General features: G+C 41.2%; 1 protein-coding gene across 2 annotated transcripts in view; it reads right to left on the bottom strand.

Moving 5' to 3' along the window:
* slc8a1b (solute carrier family 8 member 1b) overlaps positions 1 to 18,930 on the bottom strand; it is a 213,727-nt gene that overhangs the window by 150,387 nt on the left and 44,410 nt on the right. For both annotated transcript variants that reach the window (XM_088351428.1, XM_088351429.1), the window contains exons 3-4: positions 10,509 to 10,673; positions 6,332 to 7,122 (exon numbers count right to left, since the gene is read on the bottom strand). In XM_088351428.1, coding sequence (XP_088207554.1) covers positions 6,332 to 7,122; positions 10,509 to 10,673 — 956 coding nt within the window. The remainder of the gene's footprint in view (positions 1 to 6,331; positions 7,123 to 10,508; positions 10,674 to 18,930) is intronic.

The following is an 18,930-nucleotide window of genomic DNA, read 5'->3' as shown; positions in this document are numbered from 1 at the left end:
TCAAAATCGCAATACTGGTCTGAAAAATCGCAAATAGGTTTTTTTTTTAAATTGTGCAGTCCTAAAATGTACACACAGAAAAGAAATTCAACACTTGAAGGTGGTGAAAGTCTCAAAAGTTATTTGTGCCGCTTACTGGTGTGTAAAGTCCCAGTCTGCTGAGGTTGTGCGTAACAGGGAGCCTCATTTGAATTTAAAACTTGTTTCTCCTACCTGTTTATGGAAATTGCATAAATGCTGTGGTGGATTGTTTGTGTGTGTGTGGTATATCTAGAATCATGCCCATTTTTCTTGCTCACAAGGTCAAAAACGTATCAAAGAAATACTGTGTGCTCGTCTTATCTCTGCATCACAATTTAGCCATTACAGAGGTCACCAAAGATGAGGACATGCAAGGAAGAGATTTGGCAGGCCTTATAGGTGTGTCTAATTTAAACTAAAAAGGATAAATCGCTAACCCATTTTCAGTACCAATTCCAGCTGGAACAGGTTTTATAGAAATAGAAGCTGAAGTGTGCCAAGGGCCGCACTTGATGAAAAGCTGTGGGAGTGGCGATGCTGCTGCAGTGTGAAAATTACACATTCACTTCGAAATGTCGATTCCAACTTGGTTCTGCATCTGCATTCTGCATTTTTTTTATATAGCGCTTTTCAAGTCAATGACTTCCCAAAGCGCTTTACATTGTGCTTCACATTTCCCAATAGCGGCCGTGATCTGTGCAGCCATGTAAGGCGCTAACCTGCTTATTGGGGGTATTAGGGGTTCAGTGTCTTACCCAAGGACACTTCGGCATGTAACACGGACAAGCCGGGATTCGAACTGGGATCCCTTAATCCTAAAACGATCGCTCTACCTCCTGAGCTACTGCCGCCCCACACATATATACACACACATTATATATATATATATATATATATATATATATATATATATATATATATATATATATATATACATATATATACATATATATATATACACACAAACACGTACACATCTACACGTACACACACACAAATATATATATATATATATATATACACACACACATACACACATATATGTGTGCGTGTATATATATATATATATATATATATATATATATATATATATATATATATATACATATGGGCAGCACGGCGGCGCAGTGGTTAGCGCATGTGCGGCACAGTTCTGAGGTCTTGGGAACCTCCTGCGTGGGTTCAATGCCAGCTCCAGACTTCCTGTGCGGAGTTTGTATGTTCTCCCCGTGCTTGCGTGGGTTTCCTCCGGGCACTCCGGTTTCCTCCCACATTCCGAAGACATGCATTTCAGGTGAATTCGCCGTTCCAAATTGTCCCTAGGTGTGACTGAGCGAGTGAGTTGTCTGTCCCCGTGTGCCCTGCGATTGGCTGGCAACCAGTTCAGGGTGTCCCCTGCCCACTGCCCGGAGATGGTTGGGATGGGTTCCAGCCCCCCCCGCAACCCTAATAAGGATAAGCGGTACAGCTGATTAGATGAGATGAGATATTAAAACATTTGTTATGCTGTCTTTTATTTTTTTAAAATGCAGTCTTTTGCTAAATGGATTTTTACTTTTTTTGTAATAATTCTTAAGTAATAAGTTAATTATCATAATAGTTTTATAATACAAACAGAGGATATGAAATAGCTGCCTAGGAGGGAGCAAATAAACAAATTCTTACAGTATTACTATTTTGCCAAAAGTAATTTCTAAAAATTCCTGTACAACTTGAAGAGCCCATACAGAATGAAACAAAAACAGATGAATTGGTTTCTGTTTGATGAAATTATATATATATATATATATATATATATATATATATATATATATATATATATATATATACACACACACACACACACACACACACACACACACACACAAATATATATATATATATAAAAAATACGCACTTGAGCAATACAATTATAAATCGAGGCTCAAGCTTTCCTGGGTGCCTTAAAAAGAACATATTGAATTTTTTGTATTTGGGTCCTCCCATATTCTTTTTTTAGCAATGAAGAAGATTAATGCTATGAGCCGTATAATTGTTGTATGGAGCAGAATCACCTCACCCTGAACACAAATGCACCAGGGAATTCTGGAGATTGACAAGATCTTAATGAAAGTATTTTAAATGCTGTGATTGGTCTTTATCGGTTCTTTAAAAAGAAAAGGCAAAGTGGGCCGATACAGAATAAATAAACATCAAACCTTCTTATGTGGAGTTTGCATGTTCTCCCCGTACTTGCGTGGGTTTCCTCCCACATTCCAAAAACATGCATGTCAGGTAAATTGGCCAGTCCAATTTGGTGTAAATGAGTTGTATGTCTCTGTGTGTCCTGCAACTGACTAGCAACCAGTTCAGGGTGTCCCCTGCCCACTGCCCGAAGATAGCTGGGATGGGCTGCAGAACCCTGGCGATCCTACTGAGGATAAGCGTTGCAGATAATGGATAGAATAAAATCAAAATAGCTTTTTGGTCCTTCTGTTTAGGCATTCATATTATAACCCACCTTGCACAATGGAGAAAAATAGCACCCAAATATGAATTGACATAACCAGTCAGCAATATTTTTATGACACACTGTAAAGGTAGATTTCTTATCATTCTTTCTTTTTTTAATGTAATTGATTCATTTTTCACAGGAGATAAAAAATGTTTAACTCCATGTAATTAGGTCATTACATGACTATCTCTCTGTTGTAGCAATAAAGCTAATAACTAGAAATAATTGATAGTCAGAAACCTTCCAGTACTGTAAATTCTGGACTACTGAGCACACTTGATTAAAAGCTGAACGTACAAATTTAAGAATGAAACTCAACTTTGTCATTTTACGACCATATTGGGCCAGAATTTGAAACGGTATATCCGATAGTCACCTGCTGCCACGCGAAAACATTCAATCAGCCAACACTACTTGTTAAAAAAGATTCCAAGCATTTATGTATAAGGATTTTTGTTGCACTTATGCATATATGTCAGTACTAGTTTATTTAATATTGCTGTGTTCGTTGATTGAGATTGACAGCTGTGAACAGAGTCCGCAAGGGAGTGTTTTAATATCAGCACAATGTTACTTTTCTTTGACATTTCACCGCTAATTCTGCACAGACCACAATCTTACTGAATAGGGACAGTGGATATCTTGTTTATCCACTAATGTACGTCCCTAATAAGAAAGAGGCATGAGTCTACCAAAGGGAGTCATAGTAACATCGTTTACGCGTGCTTTGTTGAATTTCTTCACTTTCATAGGACTTGGTAGAAATCATGTTTTCATTTTAACAGTAAAATTTCTATTGTCCGCATCAGTTATAAGCCAGCTTTCAGGCACCGGAAGAGGCCACCTAGTAGGCGCCAGCGTCCCGTGGCCCCAATGGGCAACGCAGTTTGGGGGAGTTCCCCCCACACTGTGCTTAAAGCTGCAGTGTTTGAAATGTAGGGAAAAAACAGTGGCTTGTATTTGAGAATGTACAGTGATTTGGAGGTTATGTGGCACAAACTCATCTGCAAGACTCTCCACTCATCAGAAACAGTGCAAGCTAGGGTCTTAAATAGATAATCACCCAGCCAGCACTCCAATCATGGACCACTCCAAACGGTTGTAGGCATTCTGCAAATTAGCCGTAAAGCAGCAAATGGTCACCATGGCGAAAGGTCTGTCGGACTTTTTCACAGTCCAGGCACACACAGACAAAGCCCTCCGCAACCTGTACCAGCATTTGGTGTGTTATCTGCTGCATAACAAAATGCAAAATCAAAATCTGCAAAGTATCAAAATCTGCTAAGTATCAAAACTGCGAAAAGTAAATCGCGATACAGCGAGGAATTACTATTTTTGAACTTGTGTTTACATAAGTATCTATAGACAAGTGGAGTTGCCTGGGTCAAATGCTCATACTGCAAATGTATTGTAAATGGGTGACATCCTGAGGCTTTTATTTTGATGCTTTGTTCTTATTTCACTTGTTTGGCTTACTTTCATTGTGCACTGTGTTCGAGCATAGCACTTTGTGCCTGCTAATAACAATGCGTGACCAAGTGGAGTTTATACTTTTTGGAGACTAGGGATTATTTGTAGTAGACCAAATTACAAGGTACTTGTGCTACTATTTTGCTAACCTGTCTTGTTGACAAAAAACTAACTTTCGCGTTCCCTCTGAGATATTATTCCATCCATCCATCCATTATCTGCACCGCTTATCCTCAGTAGGGTCGCGGGGGTGCTGGAGCCCATCCTAGCTATCTTCGGGCAGTGAGCAGGGGACACCCTGAACTGGTTGCCAGCCAGTCGCAGGGCACAGGGACAGACAATTTGCTCGCTCATTCCCCCCTAGGGAGAATTTGGACCAGCCAATTAATCTGACATGCATGTTTTTGGAATGTTGGAGGAAACTGGAGTGCCCGGAGGAAACCCACGCAAGCACTGGGAGAACATGCAAATTCCACACAGGAGGTTCGATCTTATGACCTCAGAACTGTGCCGCACACGCGCTAACCACTGCGCCGCCGTGCTCAAAGCCAGATCCATTACCCATAATACTGATCACCTGGAGCTACAACTCTTGTATTTTAATCATTACAGAAACTTGGCTCATTATGAGGATCCCTAATGCTAGGGTGCAGCTAGATGTCTGCTCCCTACATAAATTTCTTACACTGAAAGGAGAAGCCCTCCAACGTTGTTGTACTTTTGTAAACCAACACAAAAGACCAATATTTAAACTGCAATTCTGTGTTTTGTGTTTTTATTTATGGATCTATAGCTGTTATTTATTTACAGTCGTATATATTATATAACATATATAATAAATATATTGATGTTTCTATTATATAGGTTTTGACCATCGCGAGTCTTTATGGGAAAGCAACCCCTGCAAAAAACAAGGGATTACTGTAATCCCAAATCGTAATAACAGCACATAAAGCTTCATATCACACCTCATAATACCATGAATAATTAACAAAGTCAAAAAAATTCTGAAACATTAAATGTCAATTCCAACATCCCCTGTCCTGATGCTAATCAACCAAAGCTTGAAAAAAACCTTTGATAATACTCATAAGCAAGATTTACTTGTCGGATGAGATCATTTGTAAAATAGTAACAAATGTAACTGTTAACAGTTCCCCTTGCTTGAGTCATCTTGAAAAAGCCTTGGTTGCGCGTCGAGTTGACAAGTATATCGATTTGACACATTCTTAGGGAAGTTGTCTACTGCACATTTTATCATTAAATCAGTCTTCTTTTATTTTCTCTGCATAATATTTGGGCAACAGATAACCTTGTTTTTCAACATCTTTGCGACTGTAGAACCTGCTGAGCATGCAAAGCAGGTTGGAGGCTGGCGATCGATAGCAACCCTAAGCAGATTAAACAGTGGCCGGCGGATTCCAGAAGGTGGTGATGAATGTAAGTCAAATACAGTATGTGAGTAAATCAGGCCCAGGGCTAAACTTTCAAGTTTTAAGTAAGCTCCTTTACAGCAATTGATAGATATAGTAAAGTAAAGTAATGTTTATTTGTACAGCCCCTAATAACAAAATAAAAAAATTGGGAAAAAAAAAACTTTTATTGGGATGTTAGTTATTAGGTTAATTGAGGAGCTGTACGTGACGTTGAATAAACTAGGCAAGGTATCTCAGATGTAAAAAATGCCCCAAAAAGCTGACTTGGCATTTTTATTTTGCTGATTCAGCAGCTTTCCAAGAAAAAAAATTCTACTCTCACAGCCCAGGACAAGTTGGGCCAGGATCAAAATCTTTCATGAGCATTTAGGAAAGTCACTTCAGAAAAATGCCCCAAAACAAACTGATTCGGTACTTTTGGATTTGCTGACTCTGGCTTTAATAGCCGCAGGTTAGGGTTAGTCAAGCTGGATTCTTTTGGCCTGAGCTTTTTCTGTAGCATCACTATATTAATAAAATCAGTTGATCTGTGGTCAGCTATCAGTAATCTCGAATGGGAATAAACAGAGCTAGCTTGTCTTTGAAGGCTTTAGAATTAATATACAGTATTGTTCCTCACTTGATGGCAGACAAGTTAATACAGAAAAAAATTAAATTATTGTACCTTGATGCATAGAAACCTCACCCAATCCAACTAGAAATGTTGGATAATCCTGAGTAAAAACTGTTTTTATTATACGTATTTTCTTTTCACTCAACCTCAAAAGCATTCTAATGCAAAGCCAAACACAAAGTGGAGTAGATAGATGGATAGAAAAAAGAAATAAAGGTATCAAAGCTCATTGTGACCACATCACCCCTCGTTTCTTCAATTCATCATCAAAAATGTACACCGGGCACGCTTACTCACAATATTTCATCATTCTGGAACTCCAGCACGCCGTGGGCGTCCTCGAAGTCTTCGCCGCTGCCCCGCGCCGTCCCCTCCACAGTCTTATAAGGCAGTGTGACCACTCCGCGGGCGCCTGACGTCCTCAGCACTTTCACCTCCATGGTACCGACGCTCTCGCTCACATGGAACACGGGCTCCTCAAATGTGAAGATTCCAGCATGGTCGTCGTCAAAGATTGTGATGGTGGCCGTGGAAGGCGAGGCAAGGCAGGCCACAGAGTCCACATGATTGGCTGACTCATCTTCCATGGACTCCTCGCCTTCCGACGTTAGGACTTTAACATTGGATAGGTGGATGTGGAAGTTCTCGTCCTCTTCGAAAATGTCGTCGTCAATGATCCCTACCCGGATCTCCTTGAGCGTCTCGCCGGGTTTGAACACCACTACACCCTCTGTGAACTCGTAATCCGAGCCGGCATTAGCTGTGCCATCTTCGGTCCGGTACTCCACAGAAATGGTTTTGGTCAAATCGCCACCTCGCCGCATGACGTTGACTGCCACAGTGCCGCAATTCTCAAGGCACTGGTATGTGGCAGGTTCAAAAAACACTTTGGAGACGGGGTCGTTGTCACCGATGTCGGAGCGCACTTCGTGCATGCTGATGGCTTTGCGCGCTTGGTCTGCGGCATGTTTCTTCAGGATGTTTCCTGCGCCGGTCATGAGCCGGGTAGCCTGGCAGCGGTAGAAAGCACGACTCTTTTGCTGCTGACTTAGAACCTGGTAATTTGCCAGCTCGATTAGCTGCTCCACCTAAATGCAACACACACAGCAAAAAAACTATTTTTTATAGTGCTCGAATTTAATACATCTATCCTTGACTATTAATAGAGACACATCAAGACCACTCTCGGTTTGGATAAGATCCCCCTTTGAATCAATCAATCAATCAAAATATGTTATTTGTCCCCAAGGGGCAATTAAAAGGTGCACAGAGTGGAATGCAACACCCACCCACATACATAGAATAATATACATATATATATATATATATATATATATATATATATATATATATATTCAACCGTAAAGTGTTGAAGTCCATACAAGAAATAAGTGAATGAAATGTATAAAAAGTACCAATATAAATGAGTTAGTGCACTGTCGTGAATAATGCAGGCGGAGAATACTATTGAACACTAGGGGGCGGCGGACTGCAACTTCAGGTGCTGAACAGCCCTGGGGTTGAGGCCAGTCCTGCTGCTGGAGCAGCAAAGTCTGTGTCTTGATGGCAGCCAAACAAACTCCAGGAAGTGTGTAGGGTCCTGAAGGATTCTGCTGGCTGATTTGGTGGTTTGTTGCTCACACAGGATTGTGAAAGGTCTTAGAGGCTGGCCAATTATTTTGGAGGAGACTTTTACAGCGTTAGACAGGCGGTTTCTATTATATACTGATTGAGTGAAACCAGGAAATGGGAAAAAGGTGATCACACTCTCAATGAAGGAGTAGAAGAAGGTGATGAGGATTTTACTACTGAACCCGAAAGATAGTTTAGTTTCCGGAGCAAATACAGTCTTTGTTGGCATTTCTTGAGGATCTCTTCAACCGTCGAAGAGAACTTCAGCATGCTGTCAAATGTAGAGCCCAGGTATTTGTATGTATCCACAATCTCCACTACTTTCCGTTGGATGTTGGTGGTGACTGCCTCAGCCAGCTTCCTCTGCTTGGGGGAGAAGGTTATTATCATCTCCTTCGTTTTGTACATGTTCAGCTCGAGAGAGGATCTCTTCAAAATTCTACAAACTCATGAATAACTGAAATGTGATGCTGTGTTTGATCTGACAGCAGAGATAGGAGGACTGTGTTGTCAGCAAATTTAACCATGTGGCTATGTGGCTGGAAGGACCTGCAGACATCAGTGAAGAGAATGAAGAGGCGAGGACAGAGGACGCAGTCTTGCAGGGAGCCGGTGGAAGTGGAGATTACGTCCAAGAAAGTGTTGTTGACCAGCACTCTGTGACCTGTTGGTGATGAAATCAATGATCCACAGAGTGAGCTGGTGGTTCAAGTAGAAGCGGGTGATTTTGAGTTTCTCGGGTGGGGGGTGAGGTTGCATAGTGTTGAATGCTGATGAGAAGTCTGCATACATGAGTCTGGCAGTGGTATTGGGGGTATCCAAACGGCTGTGGATGGTATCGAGGATGAAAATGTTCACGTAATCAACCCCTCTGCCAGCCGATATGCGAACTGAAAAGGATCCTCTCCATAGCCTTCATCACCAGGGAGGTGAGGGCCACAGGTCTTAAGTCGTTGAGGACCTTGGTGGTGCCTTTTTCTGGACCGGGATCACTCTGGAGTGTTTCCATGACCCGGGGACTGTGTCGCTGGTCAACGAGCTCTGGAAAAGATGCTGGAACACACCTGCTCAGCACAGAATATTAGGATCCGTCCACAGACGTTGCCTGGGCCCGGAGCTGCGGTAATTTTGGTTCTTGAGGGCTCTCACTACCTCTTCTGTGTTAATTTAAAATATCCCTTTAGATTTTCTATACTTTGGAATGGAAATGCATTCGTTGGGAAGGGGAAATAAAACAGGTTAACCCACACAAGCACCTTTAGAATCTCTTCCGAGCAATCAAACTGCTAATGCCTAACTGAAGCTGACGCTAATAATTGCACCCAATGAATTTTGGTAAAGATGGGTCCACATTGGCTTTGCCATAAAGGCCTTTTCAGACAATCGTTTACTGCCAGCCCTACTTAAAATTAAAGTTCTACGGCACAGATTGTGTTAATTTAATTATTGGACGGAGCATTGTATTTCACAGTAGCCTGTAATTTACATTAAGCTCAACAAGGTTACACTGAGGAAAGATAGAAATAGTTGGAATTCTTCCCCTCTCATCATCCTTGTATTCCTCTTGGCCAACTACTCAGGTGAGTTTGAATCATGTTGAGAGGATGTCATAAATACTGCTCATGCTGTTTTTGTTATTGAATCAATTTATTACAATTTATTATATATTATTATTAATTAGGGGGAAAATAAAGCAAACACTTTTATGGCAACATTGAAAAACACAGGAACCATAAATTAAAATATTATGAATCTATAAAGAAAATGATGAAGTACAGAACAATGTGAACCATTTTTATACCCCAAAATCTAAAGCCAACAGCACAGAATCCCTAAAAAATACATTTTGACCAATCACACACAAAAAAAAAATTCTTAAAGGAAACCGGCTTTTGATTAGTGGGTAGCCGGTTCCCGTCATCCACTTCCAAGAACCGTCTCGTTCGCAAACAACACAAGTCTGTTGACATCAGCACTGTCAAATGCAGGCCTCGTATTTTCTTTTGCGACCAAGCCCTCATTCGCATTTTCTTTCGGCGGATTAGTAAATACTATATTCATAATTCCTACGCAACAATATGTTAGTCACTATTTTAAATGGTAACATGATCTGAAAATACCAAGTGTGAGTATCTTGGGGAGAGAGTGAGAAAAACCTTGCCACTGAAAACTTCATCAGGTGTGCCAGGGAACCTCGCCGTGGACATTTTGCAGCTAAAGGGGTCGACGTCAAATTCCCCACGCGGTTGTCGCTGGGTGTGCGCAGTGCTTTAGATTTTATTTACAAAAGATAATACTACCAGGATTTTTCCGTTCCAATTTAATACTTTTCAAGACCACATCCAATGAAATTTAAGACCAATCTCGCACCTAGCGTGGCAAAGAGACGCGAGAAGCAAGCGCTGAGTCATGACAGACCCAGAGTCATTACAATGGCACCTAGTTGTAACGGTGGGGACTTTAAAGCCCTGCCCCGCGCCGAAAGGGACAGGGACTGGTACGTACCGACAGAGGTGTCGAGGTGACTTGCAACCGCCACTGTCGAGAGGACGGGACCAAGTACTGGGGAACCCCAGAATGCCGAAAAATCGGGTGAGCGCGGTGACCACAATGTGGAACTTAACCTAATCCTTCCCCCCGCCCCCCAAAAATACTTTTACTTAAAGGTAACTGAATGCCAATAAGGAAAATTGAATGATTTGATGGCTAGTATGGTTTCTCACCCAAACATGAAAAAGCGCCTTTTCAAAACCTTGTCAAACTAGTAATCCCGTCCTGTGCATTATCAATTATTGTCACACAAAAAAGAAGGCCTCAGGACAAATTGAGCACTCCTCTTTACCTCTTTATCGGGATGCTTCTGTTTGAGCTCTTTGAGAATTTTGGCCATGTCTCTGCGTGTCTCCTCTTCGTCCAGGTCCTTCTCGTCGATATCCAAACCCAGCTGGCCGTCCAGGAAGTCCACGCCATGAGAGTTGAGCATCTTGCCGTCCATTTCAATGTCCACCTTGAAACGGACAAGGCAAAGTGTTGATTACTGCGTTCTAAACAGGTTGAGAATCCCTCCAAATGTGTTATACTTTTATAATGATGTTTAGGCCATTTATCCATTAGGTGAATGTACTGGTAAAATTAAATATTTTACTTTTTATTGTTTGCTTTTATCTATAGGAAAAATACCACTTATTTAGGTTAAGTAATAGAGGAAGATAAATACATTTGCATAGAAAGATTTTGGACTATTACGAGTAGGGCTGCAATGATTAGTCAACAGTGTTGCAAAATTCGATAATAGAATTGGTCAAAAATGAATTTCATTGTTAACTATCTTCGCCAGACACACGACAGGGTTGGTGCAGCTTTTTCACAGCTAAATTCAAGCAGTTTTCCAGCACTTTCTAGGCCATTTGTTCAAATTTGCCAGTACCTTCAAAAGGAGAAAATCTAGTGCCAATAAAAAAAAAGGTGTTTTTTTAGGTAGTTATATGAATAAAATAAAGACGCTATAGTACCACTAGCACATAGTTTGAGCTATCAATTATCGACAAATTTTTTGTGTCGATGGGTTCATGTTCATGGTCTGTATATATATATAACGCTTTTCTAATCAATTAAGACCTCCCAAAGCGCTTTCCAATGTGCTTCACACTTTTCGCTTTTACACGCCAACTCACCAATAGCAGCGTCAGCCATGCAAGGCAACTACCTACTATCGGGGGCATTAGGGATTCAGTATCTTCCCCAAAGACACTTCTACATATAACACGGAGGAGCCAGAAATCGAACCTGCGACCTCTTGATCCCAAGACACGCTACCTCCTGAGCTAATGCCGCCCGAAGGGAATCTATAAACCTACATGAATTCTGCCATTCTGCTTCATCAATGCACGCACAGCTTGGCTACGTCACACTTGTTTACAAACACGGAAAGAGCTCTATAGGAGTTTGATACAGACAAAATAAAAATAAATTGCTGTATGTATAAACAGCAGAAAAATATCTCAAAGTTTGCAAAACAGACCTTGTATTATGGCAGTAAATTGGTGACGCATTAAGATTTAAGGAGGACGTCGGACGGTTGAACAAAATCGAGTAAGATTCAAGTAACGTTCAAGCCAATTTTTGCATTGTAAAATTACGTATATGTTGCTATAAAAGAGAGCTTGAGCATTATGCCACACTGTCCCTGAGTAACGTATTTGACATTAAAGGCATGCAATCAAAAGAACAAAGATCAGTTGTTGAAACCGTTTTAAGTCAAACTGTTGAGAATCCTTAAGCACTTTTGTTAGAGCCTTTGACATTGACCACTGAATGTCCTTGACAAACTGCACATACTATTTTGATTTTCTACTGCTGCTACTACCTCCTCTTGGTTTACATCAAAACTTTTAGGTTATTTTTTGTTACGCCCCCCATTTGAAAGAAGAAATCCTCTTGGTGCTAGGTCAAACATGTTCGCCCCCCCATTGATGAAGTCTTGCACCCCCTCCACATTTTAAGAACCACCGGTTTACAAGGATAAAAATGTTTACTTGATTAGAATTTATTATTTATTATTCTGTCCCTAAAAATGGACAGAGGTTTATTTACTGTATTTTGTGTCTGTACAAATTATGCAGTATGTTCAATAATAATAATAATAATAATAATAATAATTTCCTTTGTATTGTCATTCTTTGTAACAATGTACACAGAACGAAATGTCGATACACCTGACCCGTTGTAGCGAGTCGATGCAGCCACAGCCAGAGGGCGCCGCCATTATACCAATTAGGTATGTCTCGGCCGAGGCGCGAACCAGCGACTTCCCAGTCTCAAAGCGGGCACACTACCATCTAGGCTACTGAGCTGGTAAGTTGACTTTTCATAAATGCAGATCATTTAATTTGACCAATTTTTCTTGGGTTTGTTATTATTTACAACCTAATTAAATCAACTTAATTCTAAATTTGAGATAAAAACACATATTTATCTGATTATTCCACTAATCATCTTAATAGACAGTGACCAGTCAACTATTAAAGTAGTCATTAGGGGGAACCTTAATTTAGATACTATGAAATCAATTATATAGATTTTGAGATTGTTGGAATAAAGAATAGTGCCTATCGTGTAAAACTTTTGGTAATTTGCCAAGTTTTATTTAACATACCAGGGAAAAAGAAACATTTGGGTAAACTCTTTCACAGATGACGAACAAAATAGATGCAAATTTAGGTGACTGTGTAAATTCAGCTCACTTCAAAAGTTAAAGTGTAAATTCAAAAACCAGTGCTACTGGTTTCCTTGCATGTGGTTGCCAGGATAATTTCATCAAACAGAAACCAATTCATCTGTTTTTGTTTTATTCTGTATGGGCTCTTCAAGTTGTACAGGAATTTTTAGAAATGACTTTTGCCAAAATAGTAAAACTGTAAGAATTTGTTTATTTGCTCCCTCCAAGGCAGCTATTTCATACCTCTGTTTGTATTATAAAACTATTATGATAATTAACTTATTACTTAAGAATGCTTCGCTTCATTCACAAGGACAATTTGGACTGGCCAATTCACCTGAAATGCATGTTTTTGGAATGTGGGAGGAAACCGGAGTGCCCGGAGGAAACCCACGCAAGCACGGGGAGAACATAAAAACTACGCACAGGAAGTCTGGAGCTGGATTTGAACCCACACAGGAGGTTCCCAAGACATGAACTGTACCGCATATGCGCTAACCACTGCGCCGCCGTGCTGCCTGTTTTAATATCAAATTTCAATAAAATAAGCCCTCCCTTTACCCAATTTGTCAAGCACAAAACCACTAATTGACACCGTGTTTGCTGAAATGTTACGTTGAACTGAAAATTTGCTGACAAATATGCGCAACAAGTACATTATCCAGCCAGTCATTTTTCACTGACCTAATGGTCCTCATTTTCATTAATGGTGGAATAGGGGGCGTAGTCTGTGTTGCAAATATTTGTGTTAGAATAATAGTCTAACAGTAAACAGAGGAATGAATTCTTTTCACTAAAAATGTAAAATTTTTTGATGGTAAAATTCAACAAGGCAATTCAAAGAGCCGGAATATCTGTTTCTTGAATCCATAAGATATTATTTCGTAACTCAGGAATGGAGAAAGAGCGGCAACCTCCCGATTTTTTGTACTATCGTTCAGAGGCGATATTGCACGTGTGTCTCGTAATTCCGGATTTCCGAAACAAGAGTGTGAAGTTTCACACCTGGCACCTACCACTCCTACCGCGCCTTGTGTAATTATCGCATTCTATTGCCAGATGTCGTATTGCACTGTCAAAATCATATCAGAGTTTTAGGACAGGTTCTCTTGGATCAATGGATAACATACACACATCGCTACCGCATTTAATGTCTGGTCGGGAAGTTATCACCATTCTAAAGCATCACAATCCCATTAAAGCATTTGAACATATTTGCGCTGGCTAAAAATAAAAAGTCATATAGATAATAGGGGTGGGACAAAAACAAATCGTAAGATTCATGTATATATTGTGATTTTATTTTCTCCGATTTTTAGAATCAACGTTTCACCCTGGGCTTGATTTTGGGTGACGTCATATCCGGTACATAAAAATGCGGGAAAGCCAACAAAATTGGAAAATGGAGGAAGAACATGAGCAACGAAAACAGGGTACCTACAGCTCAAGGAATGTTAAATTCAAGACTTTTTAATACCTTTTGAAATCAAATTTAAGACCAAGTTGACAAAACAAACACACACACTTGAAACAAACAAAATTAAAAAACACAAATATTTCTTGGACACAATATATGATGCGTCATACACATTACCTGGCAGCGCTTTTAGCCATGGCGAGAAACGGCCATCGGATAGCCAATTTCATTAAATGTACACTTTCCTATGCCTCACCGAATTGATAGTTTTGTTATTATGGTCACGCAATGTTGCCACTAAAGTAAATCGATGAATTATTTATAAAGATAATTGATAAATGATACAAAATAGTTTGAGCTTGAATATTTGTTTGAGCCAAAAAGATGTATTTAAATATGAATCTTATTAATGTGTTCATATTTTTAAGACTTTCAAAAATTGGATTTAAGACTATTTAATACTAATTAAGGCCTTATTTTTAGAAGGATGAATTCAATTTATTTTAAGATTTTTCAAGGATCCACGGGAACCCTAGAGAACTAAGGGCGGTGCCCATAAATTTTAAAAAAGTGTAAAAGATGGACTGAGTCCTCTTTAAACCCAACATGAACTTGTTTATTTACAGAACACGATATAGCGTCTTTGCTAGTTTACAAACATATCTCCAGATACCACGCGGTCTCCCTGTGTACCGTAATAACGCGTCTGCCGTGCAGGCACAATCAATTACCGCACATGACATCTCCCCCCCTGCTATTTGTTTCCTTCTTTTGAAGGAAACAAATAGCAGCATCTCACAAGGCTGTCTAATACAATAATCGGTAGATCTGACATTATCTTACCACAGGGAAAATTATTAACAATAAATCAAACAATCAACGGTCAATTGCACATTGGTAAATGAAATTGGCATTCAAGTCACTGTTTTTGATTTAAAGCAGTAATTGCAACTACAATCCGATGTACAAATAATATGTCATTTCAATCATAACATTTGGTCACAACTCACATTTCTGGGACAATGTTTTCTTTTCTTTTTCTTTTTTTTTTTCCACAGCATTATCATCCGAACAAGAACAATTAGTCCCCTGTGTGTGTTGTCTCTTCCATTTCTTAACCCACCCAAAGGCCATAATGAATTTTAACTAATTCACAGGTCAAGTCTGTTAACAGGCTTACACACCCTTCCAGACCTTGTCACAATCTGTCTTGGTGGAGGTGTGTCGGATAGACCTGTAGCCTGGACTGCAGGGACAGTCTCTTCTTGAATGGTAGACTGTAACTGCACTTCATCACTTTCTGTAGACGATGGTTGAGTGCGGCGTAAAGCTGACAATGTCAGGAGATGACGACGATTCCGCCGTAGAACAGCACCGTCTTGGGTGGTGATATTATAGGATCTACTTGTAGTAGCCTCTCCTGAGACCACAGCTGGTCTAGACCATGATTTTTCTTGGTCCAGCCTGGTGTAGACCGTTGCTCCTGGTTGTAGAGCAGGTAGGAGTCTGGCTCCGTGACGGCGGTTGAAGTAGTGAGCTTGCACTGCTTTCTGCTTGGCGTCGTTCACTTTTACCGTTTTCCTGGGCCATCTGGGCAGGAGATTCTTCTCCAAGGTTGGAACTGTCGTCCTGATCCTCCTTACCATTAGCAGTTTCGCTGGGCTGTAGCCCGTGGTGGAACATGGAGTGGATCTGTAGATCATCAGGGCTAGCAATGGATCTTGATTCAGGATTTTCTTAGCAACCTGTACTGCTCTTTCGGCATGTCCATTGCCTTGAGGATGATAAGGACTGGATGTTATATGTTCAAAATCCAGCTCCTTTGCAAAATTCTGAAACTCTGCACTCGCAAATTGTGGACCGTTATCGCTAACTGCCTGGTCAACAACCCCAAATCTAGCAAACACTGTTTTTAGATTCTCAAGTATGTGTGAACTAGTGGTTGAGGACAGGTGCAGTATTTCCAGGAATCGAGAGTAGTAGTCTGATACTTTCAGGTAGTTGTGGTGGTTGTGTTCGCACAGGTCCAATGCAATTCTCAGGTAGTGGTGTGGAGATAAGAGGTTCCTTTTGTTGTTTCCTTCTCATTTCCAAACACACTTGGCATGACATCACTGTGTCCTTTAACTGCTTGGACATCCCTGGCCACCACACTGATGTTTTGGCTCTCTCTCTACATTTGATCAGGCCTTGGTGCCCCTGGTGTAGCTTCTCCAGAATTTCGGCTCTCATAGAACGTGGCACGACAATCCTGCACCCTCTTAAGACTAGGCCGTCTTCAACAGAGAGCTCTGACTTCACTTTGGTAAACTCCCTCGCATCCAAAGGGACACTACTTATGTGTTCAGGCCACCCTGACCTGATAAGCTTACTGACAAGCTGCAACTCTGTGTCAGTTGCAGTGACGTTTCTAATGTTTTGAAGTCTCTTTGGTGAAGCTGGTATTCACCCGACTACTGAGGCTACATAGCAGGCTACATCACTGTGTGTATCCACATCCCCTTCACTACATGTCAGTGGGCTGCGTGACAGTGTGTCTGCTACCACAAGAGTTTTACCTGGTGCATACTCGGCCACCGCGCTGAATCTCATGAGCCTCATCAGTAGACGCTGACATCTGAGAGGAACATTTTCCAAGCTCTGATTGTTGATAAGGGGTACCAACGGCTTGTGATCCGTTACTAACCTGAAACGTTCAAGGCCATTTAGGTATCTGTCAAACTTTTCACATGCCCACACACCTGCCAGACACTCCTTTTCTATCTGGGCATAACGTGTTTCTGCATCAGATAGTCGTCTGGAGCAGTATGCCACTGGTTTCCACTGTTCTCCATGAAGTTGTAACAGCACACCCCCAGTCCAAAACTGCTAGCATCTGCTGACACTGCCGTGGGGTTGGTGACATCATAGTAGGCCAGTAGTCAGTAGTTCCTTTATGTTTTCGAAGGCTGTCTGTTGAGCATGTCCCCACATCCATTTATTCTTGTCCTTCAGCAACTCATGGAGCGGCTGCCCCACAGTGGAGAGGTTGGGAATGTACCTGCCAAGGAAAGTCACCATTCCCAGGATTCGCTTTAGCTCAGTGACATTTACTGGAGGTGGCATTTTACGAATTGCTGCAACCTTCTCAGGATCAGGTCGAATCCCTGACTTGTCGATGAGATGCCCCAGGAACTTTAGTTGGCTTTGCCTAATGGAGCACTTCTCCTTATTCAGTTTAAGTCCAGCTGACTGAATACAATGCATCACTTTGTTGAGACGTCTGTTGTGTTGCTCCATATTGCTCCCGTAGACCAAAATATCGTCCATGAAGACCTCTACACTTTCCAACCCTTGTAGTCTCCATCATCTTCCTCTGGAAGATTTCAGGTGCACTAGTAATTCCAAATGGCAAGCGTTTGAAGCTGTACCGACCAAATAGAGTTATAAAGGTTGTGAGCTTGATGCTGTCTGGATGCAGTGGAATTTGCCAAAACCCGCTGGCTGCATCGAGTGATGAAAAAACAGTTGCTCCACTTAGCTTGGCTGTTATCTCATCCAAAGTAGGTAGGATGTATCGCTCCCTTTTGACAGATTCATTCAGTCTTATGCGAGCTTTGTCTGTGTTCTTCTTTGAGACAGGGACCATAGGTGCACACCACTCAGTAGGTTGTGTCACGGGCTCAATGATGCCATTACTCTCCATTCTCTTTAGCTCTTCTTTTACCTGGAGCATCGGGAGTGGTACTTGGCGTGCAGTATGTACAGCATACGGCTGGGCATTGTCTTTAAGCTGTATTCTCACTGGCTCTGTTTTCAATGTCCCATAGTCTGCGTGTTGCTGAATGTTCAAACTGATTTCATCTATTCTCCTCACAAGAATCATTTTCACTGACATTGAGCGACTTAAGAGATTATTAGTGATCCCCTCTACTACATAGGCTGTTAGTGGATATGATTTTCCTTTGTAGGTTACTGTGGCCTGGAACCTCCCTAGACAATTTAGCTCTCCACCTGGGCCGTCCAGTGGAATGTCTGGTGGCTCTAACACACTTTCTAGAGTGTATGTGTTGTACGTCGCCTCGCTGACTACATTCACATCTGCCCCTGTGTCGATTTTGAACATTATTGGCTTTTTATTTAGCCGGAGCTCAACTGACCACTGTTCTTTTACATTTTTCACATGTGACACAGCACCCAGGAAGTATGCTGACTGCTCAGGTTGTCCTGACTGTTCTGCCCGCTCACTAATCTCATTCACTTGCTTTTTATTCCTGCACACTCAAGCCCACTTTGTGACAGATATGGCAGGTAGATTTCTTAGCAGGGCAGTTTTCATCTTTGTTATGCTGTGTTTTTCCACATTTAAGACATTTTCTCACATTTCCCCATTTTCTGTCTTTCTCCCCACCTTGTAGTTTAGACTTTGGGTATCTGTAGCTCTGCCTTGTAACTTCATGCACCGTCCCTACTGCTTCTCTTTGCATGTTGACGTGCGCAGTAATCTCTTCTGCCTGTCGAACTACTTGCACAGTCTGAGTCAATGTCAGGCCTTCCATCAACTGTAGCTTACGCGACACTTCCTTGTCCAATATTCCAATAACTATCCGGTCTCAGATGTTTTCTTCACAGCTCGTGCCGAAATCAGTG

Source organism: Urocampus carinirostris, chromosome 13 (assembly GCF_059441175.1).
Source record: "Urocampus carinirostris isolate Australia breed hairy pipefish chromosome 13, RoL_Ucar_1.0, whole genome shotgun sequence".
Classification (NCBI taxonomy): domain Eukaryota; kingdom Metazoa; phylum Chordata; class Actinopteri; order Syngnathiformes; family Syngnathidae; genus Urocampus; species Urocampus carinirostris.
The sequence above is the reverse complement of the archived record's forward strand: the minus strand, read 5'-3'. Positions and strand labels throughout refer to the sequence as shown.